An 8,126-nucleotide genomic window follows, 5' to 3' on the forward strand; every position below is an offset into this window, starting at 1 on the left:
GAGTGGGTCCTCTTCCACGGAACCTGCCATGTTTCTACACTGTAAATTGTAACGTGTTGTTTCAACTTAAAAATACGAGTGAAAGGGCTGCCTTAAAATTTCAAGTTAAGTGAAAGAAAATAATTTGTTATCTCGGTTAAATATTCCTTGTTGGGTAAACACCTGTGTTAGTTTGGGTTGATTTATCTTTCATAATTGATTTAACTCATTCAAGTAGTTGTTTGAATCTGAAATGGTCAGTTGTGTAAACCTTTGGTTTCAGTTAAGTTAACTTGGATTTGTCAATAGATTGAACTATTTAGGGTAGTTGTCTGAACTAGCAAATCTGTTTCATTTCAACTAAAATTGTGAGTTGTGTTAATCTTTTGTATCAGTTAACTTGACTTGGATTTATTAATTGATTGAACTGCTTGGTTGTTATTTGAATTTGCAAATCTATCTTAGTTTAATTAAAGTGTCAGGTCATTTGAATTAAATTAATCAATCATTTGAACTTATCCAAGATTTCTTTGAACTTTGAGCGTGTTTGCTTCAAAGAGAAATATGACAAAACAATTAACATGCAGCCAGTTAAATATTTATTGGAGCACACACCTGTCACGATTTACTGAACCTCCTTCAAATTTACAGCATTGCAAGCATTGTGACAATACTGCCATACAAGAGAACAAATGGCTTTACATAATGCTCATCTGGCTGTCACCAAAAATGAAAATGTTGTCAGTGGAGGGCCACAAAGATCAAGGATAACATTCTTTTTCAACACCACAGGACATATTTCAACATATTAAGACTTGCTCTAAGTCCTTCATACAATCAAAAACTGAACATTCCAAGTATCAATTTGTCGATACAAATAAATGAGTAGCTTTAGATGTGTAACATTTTCTTGAACTGCGCACATGCCTGTCACCATGAAACTGAAAATGTCAAATGCATAAATGTGCACACTACTCAGCATCTCACATTTGTTGAATTGAATTTTTCAACCAAATCCACTGGACTAATTGTTTAAATTGTTGTGTCTTGAATACAAAGACAACACTTTTTGATGCAAAATTGTCAAAAACCAGATAGAAATGGTGATAGAAGAATGATCGTGAAGATCTTCAAATAACTACAGTATACTGTATGGACCTTTGCAGATGAACTGAGTGTCATGGAAATAGGTCCATCTTTTGCCTTGAACATGGCACTTTGTAAACTGTCTGCAGGTCTATCTGTATGAAGACCATTTCTGCCTGTGAAAAGAGAAAAAATGTTCCCATGGTATTCAGGGGACGTTCTGACCCTCGTAATTTTTTACATTTTTAACTCAAATTTTAAATTTCATAATTTGGACATTTTCTCATCAATTTGACTTTTTTTTTAAACTCAAATTTGGCTCTGGGGAGGGGGGTCTTTTCTCTTTCACTGGCAGAAATGGTCTGCTGTGTTCCTGCTCATTTAACAGAAAATAGCATTAGCAAATGCTACAAAAAATAGACAGCAAAATATGAACTGACTTGAATACCAGACAATTTTAACATGAGTCCGGTGCTAGACAAGTCATCCGAGCACAATCTCACATGGTTTTCCGCAGGAGTCGGTTTCTGAAACCATGGACAAGTGAGGAACACTGTCCTCCACCGATGTTCATCAGGACTTTCTGAATGATCTCAAATGTGTACCTTAGTTCCTTTGGATAGTCTATGTTTAGAGAAAAAAGCAGACCCATCAGCAAAGCAATGGCACGTGGGATGTCCTTCAGTTCAGACAGGATCACTGCTTCCTCAAGGACCACAGCGGTGTCAATGATTTCTTCTCCATCCTTCACCATCACAACACCGACTTTCATCCCCTTTGTGAACGTGTCCTCTTCATCTGTGGCCTACAACACAAGATTTCAAATAAAGCAAAAATATCTTTAAATGTTCTATCATGTATATATGTTGGCATCTCAGACAGGATTACCATTTCAGACATGTCGATACCAATCATTAGCTGACTAAAGGGCCACAGAACAAAAAGTTCAATTTCGTGATTTGTGTAGAATGTGAATCAGTTTTATCTAAGCTGAACAGATCTTTTCAACCATTTTTGTGAAGGAATGGTGTGCATATTTTTGTCTAATACCTACAGAAAGCACATTACATAATTGTTTTTATAGGCATCACTATGCAGGCCCTACAAGTCATTGTAACTTAAAGCAGAAGTAAGTGATATATTTGTGTTAATATAAGTTTTAAATAGTTATATCTTCCGACAGCAATCACTTACATGGAGTGTTTGGACTGAAACACGGGTCTCTCAGTCCCTCTGCTCTGAGCCGAGGAGAAAACTTTTATCGTATCCTACAGTTTTTATCCAATGAGGAGAGAGAACGGCATGCAGGGCTGTGTGTGCAGCCAAGGGACGCCGTGAATGTGGTGACGTAGGGACGAGGACTGTTATGGTGCGTTCAAGGAAACTCGTAACTCGTGTTTTTCCGACCTGTGAAGTCGTACCAGTTTGATCTGGTACGAGTTCACGGGTCAGAAGTTACAAGTGGCCGTTATAGTGACTTTCACAGGTAAAACAGGTCGGAGAAACACGAGTGGGTTGCCTGGAACGCTACAAAGTCGTAAGTTGTGACTTGAAGCTGTAATTTACGGTTTCAAAAGCCTGCCTGGAACACAGCATTAGCCAAAACGACCGGATCGCTTACTTCTGCTTTAATTTATTCTTGACCACTGCAATAAAGTTAAACAATGTTTACCTCGACAGTCTTAAAAAAACCGGACGGATCCTCCTTGAGAAAGTGAGGAAGGCCCAGCAGAAGAACTGTCCTCTTGCGGTGTGTGGAGCTCTGTTAAAAAAGAAGAATGAAACAGTATTCAACAACTGGTATTTGGTATCACCTTGTAAACAATTAAGACCTCTCAAGTTAAAATAAGACATTAAGACTTTCTGCCAGCCACCTCGACATTAATAGATAGGACAAGTACAAATCAAATAATTTTTGTTTTTTTAAATTAGCTACTTGATGCAACAAAAAGCAGGTTTTAATGTCATGACTGACAGCTCAACTCTGCTCATGACTGAGTCTACCAGCTGTATGGGCAGAAACTTAAAACATTTGTATCTGTACTGTATATCAGGATCCTTCCTGATCTGCAGTACCATCACAAATATGGTGTGAAAGATGCTAACAACAAATGTGGGAGACATGGATGAGGAAAATATAATTTAACACTTACATCATCATTGAGACATCTCATCAACCTGTTCAGGCCCACTATGCCACTTTTTGCTTTGTACAGCTCAAGGAATCTTGCCAGATACTGGTCCAGCCCAGCAAAGAAGGAGCCCTTCAGATCAACAGATGTAAGGCGAGCAAATTCTGCTTCAATCTGTGGATAAAAAACAAAACAAAAAACAGTCAGAGTATGCTTTTAATTAATACTCAAACTGGACACTTTGGGGGGTATGCTAACTAGCATCTACTGTAGCTACTACACTGACAATGAATAAATACTTAATACAAACCCACTTCAAATAATCAAAACTATCTCTGTAGACTTAAATAAACTCAGTTTGGAGAAGCAGAGACAAGCACCACCAACAAAAAGTGTTTAGAAAGGTCCATCATAAAAAAAACAAAAAAAAAACCCAGCCTTTTCTGATGGGAGATCCCCCAATACTGTATGCAATACAATGACTAGGATAAATATGTCTTAGAATCAGACTTTGATTAATCCAAACTATCTCTTTAGGAGCAACATTTCATTTGACTCAAACAGCACTTTACCTCCCGTTCAGCAAACAAGGCTGGCCACCTGTCTTTCACTTGTTCCACAAGGGGTTCATCCTCAACAATTTCTTTCCTCCGTAAGGGGAACGTGTTACTCATCATCTCACCAATTTGGTTCCAATCAACCTTTCTTTTCTTCATCTCGCTGACCATGGTAGATCTCTCTGTCTCAAGGTCACTTTGGGCTTTCCCTTCTGGAAAATCTGGCAGGAAGTTCACTTCTGACTTTCTGGCCCTCTTTAGTCTTTTTGAACTTGTTGATCCAGAGGTACGTGCGTTCACTCTGAGCTCGGAGCAACCAGCCACTCGCATTTTCTGCCGGAAATTTCCCATTTTGAACTTTAAACTAAACTTCCAGCAATACCACCCACCAACAGACCCTGGTTCCTTCAGACAAGGATGCTTGTTGATGAGAGCTTGGGCCACATGATCATAGTCCTCACGTGATGGGTAGGGATTGTGAGCATATATGGCTTCTGCTAACTTGTCTAAGATGTCCGATTTCATGTCTTTTGAAATGTCAAGAAGGCTCCCATGTCTATGGAAGGCATCATTCCCTTGCCTCAGTTTCAACTCAACATCAAAAGAAAAAGCAGGAATGACGAATGGTTGAGGCAGCTGACGAGTTTGGGTACCATGGGGGCTATCCTCGAGGGAAGATGACAGGCTTGCCGTGTCTAGAGTTGAGTCTGTGTTGTATTCAGAAGACTTGGTGTGCACTTTCAAAGTTGCTTTATCTTTATGAAGCTCCGACATGCTACTTAAATTGCACAGTTCATTGTCGAACTCGGGGTCCTGATACTGAATCACAAGGTCGCCCTCCAGTCCCAGTTTGGTCTTCAGGATTGAGCAGAAGTCATGAACAGTCTCCGGCAAGGTGTCAATGGTAACCTTTCTTATGTCATTTTCGCTCAAGATGATGCGCAGCAGCATGATGAAACTGAAATGAAAATAAAATCCACAGAAATTACATAATTCCACAATTAGTTTGAGTGTGGTCACATTAATAGAATTCAAAATATGATCAGGTCTTTGAAGTGTCTGTTATTTATTTGTGCATTGAAGTATCATTCTGAACTCATACTTGTTAATATGTGCACTGAAATTAAAAGGGGTACTGGTCAGGTAGGCAGTGTGCCTCAGGTGTATATCATTCCATGAATATCACTTTGGCCCCACGACGGACATTTTTGTCCAATGAGGGAAATTTTAAATCATTTTTTGGCCATAACTTTCACTGAAAAACTTGCCACTATTTCTAGATATTTTAAAAGCTTTTCTAGATATATATTTTATTTTACTTTTTTGGGGATAAAGTTTGCCCTAAAGAAAAATATTGTTTTCTTAAATCTTACCACTTATTCTTGATTTAAAAAAAAAAACTTTTTTCCTTGATTTTTTTTAAACTTTTATTTTATAATAGCCTAATTCTCTACAAAAGAAAAGACTCACACTCTGCTTCTTGCTTGGCATCCCCATTTAATGAATCACTGACGTTTCAAGTCACAAAACGAAACGTCAGCCACCATTAAATGGTGATGCCAAGCAAGAAGCAGAGGGCGGCCTTTTCTTTCAGACTGCAAGCCACATTAAACTCTGCACCTGCAACACAAGACATGGATGTGCAAATATCCTCTTCAAAAAAATAACCTAATTCTCTCCACTTTTCTAGATTTTCTTCTTTTTTCAAGAAATTTCTCTACAATATTTCCAAAAATGCTTGCCATTCATGCCTATTTTGAATGTACAAAAAAGTTTGTAAATTCAGTCTCAGAAAAAAAAAGTGTATTTCTGGTGAAAAGTGTTTTCAAGGTTTTGTCCAGTGGGGGTCCCATGGTCTACTTTGTGATTGATTTAGGGGTCACTGATGTAAAAAGGTTTGAGAACCACTGGTTTAAAGGATGGACGATGAAGTGGGGCCAAAGGGCTAATTACTGAATTGTAATAAACTACTATAACATACCTTTATCTGCCTATGTGGTGGCTCAGCAGAAACATCTGTGAATAAGTCTGAGGATATTTGGAAGCTTGAGTTTGTGTGCGTAAGTGTGTTAATGAGTGGTGTGTGTTCTAACCAACCTGAGAGAGGCCTACACAAGCAGACAGATCTTAAGTGGACTTGTGACTGCTGGTTTTCTTCAGCTCGATGGAGTTGATCTTGGACAGGATGAACTAGCACCGTCTTGTACTCTGTTGTTGACGTCTGACTGAAACACACACACGACAGAAGCTATGAGCTGATGCTCCAAACTTTAACTTTGAAAAAAATAGAAATTACATTTTTAACAAACTGAAAAACATGTGTGCAAAAGTGGGGGGCTTAAGAGCTTTAAAAAAAACAACAACAATACCTTAATGTACAAGAAATCCCTGAAACCACGAGTCAGCCTTGCACAGTGTATGCTGACAACGGGGATGTAAGTGGTTCAGCTACCGTCAGTTGAGCAGGGTCTCTCTTGCAGACTTGAACCGTCTTGTACTCTGTCGTTGACGTCTGACAACACACACACACACGACAGAAGCTATGAGCTGATGCTCCAAACTTTAACTGTGAAAAAAATACAAGTGACATTTTTAACAAACTGAAAACCATGTGTGCAAAAGTGGGGGGCTTAAGAGCTTAAAAAAACAATACCTTAATGTACAGGAAATGCCTTCGGTGAAACCAGAAGTCGGCCGTGCACGGTGTATGCTGACAATGGGATGTAGTGGTTCAGGTCTTCAGGTTCGGCTACCGTCAGTTGAGTAGGGTCTCTCTTGCAGACTTCGTAACATCGTAGGTGCTCCAGATACCAAGCTGAGAAAGGTTCCAGAAGAAAAAATAGCTTGTTGCATACAAGCAACACATGTATAATCTTACAAAAATCAGGAAGGCCACTTGTGCTTCCAACTGACAAGAACATTCCCTTGGTGTATCTTGTCCCGTGAATGTATGCGGTTGTGGCCAGAGATACACTGCTCAGAGTTCTACATTTCTTCTCAATCACTTGTTTGACAGAGGGGGCCAGAATGTCCAGGGAAATATTTGATACTCCTTTTAATTCCACTGTTGGTTTAAACAGGTTGGGCGTGTCCAGGTAGTATGCCAACATAAGTTCATGTCTGAGGGACAGAGTCAATAGAATGTTTTTGAAATTATTGACATCACGAACCACTTTTTTGAAGAAACTATGTTTCGCTTCGAATCGTAACGTCCAGAACTCTACCAGTGGTCCAAAGCAGCGGATCAAATGAGTGTAGTGTTCAATAAAATGATGTTTAGGTTTCAGTTGCAGTCCTGGAAACACAGTCAGTAATAGTTTTCTGTGCTCACTTATTTTGGCATCAAGATAACACAAGCTTTCATCTGTAAAACTGGAGGATGCCAAAAGTTCCACAATGTCTTTAAGTTCCAGAATTACAGCCCATGCATCATCATTTTCAGGAACAACATCCCCTATGAACAGAGGCAGCAACCTCAAAAGGGTCCAATTTTCATGGCCGTTGCCTCCTATAGTTTTACTTTTAAGTACTTTTTCTGGAATTCTCTGTGGACGGTTAACACTGTCAGAAAATTTGTAGGGGAAGCGCTGTATGACAGTGTTCAAATAGTCCAATGTAAAGTACTTCTGTTGAATTAATTTTTTCAAACACAAACAGAGTTCAAAAGGTACAACACCTTCTAACAGGTCATGTAAGAAGTCAGGAGGAAAACCTTTTATACAATGAAAGTAAGATAATTTGTTCAATACACAGTCTCTTTTCACTCCGTCAACACTTTTCAAGCACTCATTCTCCTTCAGCCTGGAAATACTCTCATTGTAGGACTCATTTGTTCTCAACAAAAATGACTTACTTTGCACAGAACAACTCTGAATATCACTACGACTGGCTAAACAAAAACGACAAAACTTGTCAACATTAAAGGACTCCTGAAAACCAGCAAATGAATGTGCTCCCAAATTATCAGATGATACATATAACACTGTTCCCTTTAGACTGGTTCCCAATAAATCCTGAATTCACCGAGTGAAAGTTTTACCTCCGAAGAAACATGCAGTCGACGATGCCCTCCAACTTGCGTCCAAAATGGAGGAAGGGAGGAAAGGAGCACATGTTCACCTGCTCGCAGCTGCATTCCCACAATGCATTTCAAGAAAAGCGTGATGACGCAGGCGTTTTTATCTCCAAAGTCAAGTTGACTTACATTTCTAATTCAGTTGGGCCTGGATTTTCAAATTGGCATTTATTTTGTAGTTGAGACGTTTTTAACTAATAATTTCATGTTATTATAACAACCTCAGTAATCGTGTGTCCTAATGACATAGAATAATATGTTAAGATAACAAACAGACAAAATCACAATTTACAGTGT

The 8,126-nt window shown here is 38.9% G+C and overlaps 1 protein-coding gene across 1 annotated transcript; it reads right to left on the reverse strand.

The window, feature by feature from the left end:
* Positions 1-561: 561 nt before the first annotated feature.
* LOC133997972 (sterile alpha motif domain-containing protein 3-like) lies at positions 562-7,751 on the reverse strand. Its single transcript, XM_062437713.1, has 7 exons — positions 6,408-7,751; positions 6,124-6,266; positions 5,852-5,975; positions 3,770-4,712; positions 3,219-3,371; positions 2,738-2,827; positions 562-1,870 (listed from the first exon to the last, which is right to left on the reverse strand). Exons 4-7 carry the CDS (start codon positions 4,703-4,705, stop codon positions 1,565-1,567), a joined length of 1,485 nt encoding a protein of 494 aa, XP_062293697.1. The 5' UTR covers positions 4,706-4,712; positions 5,852-5,975; positions 6,124-6,266; positions 6,408-7,751; the 3' UTR covers positions 562-1,564.
* Between the last annotated feature and the right edge of the window lie 375 nt (positions 7,752-8,126).

This window comes from Scomber scombrus, chromosome 17 (genome assembly GCF_963691925.1).
Source record: "Scomber scombrus chromosome 17, fScoSco1.1, whole genome shotgun sequence".
In the NCBI taxonomy this organism is placed as follows: Eukaryota; Metazoa; Chordata; class Actinopteri; order Scombriformes; family Scombridae; genus Scomber; species Scomber scombrus.

Coding starts and splice junctions, on each gene's coding strand:
- LOC133997972 (XM_062437713.1), bottom strand. CDS start 4,705: ATGCTGCTGCGCATCATCTTGAGCGAAAATGACATAAGAAAGGTTACC. Junction 3,372..3,769: donor CCTTGTTTGCTGAACGGGAG/GTAAAGTGCTGT, acceptor TTTTATCCACAG/ATTGAAGCAGAATTTGCTCG. Junction 1,871..2,737: donor GTTTTTTTAAGACTGTCGAG/GTAAACATTGTT, acceptor CTTGTGTTGTAG/GCCACAGATGAAGAGGACAC.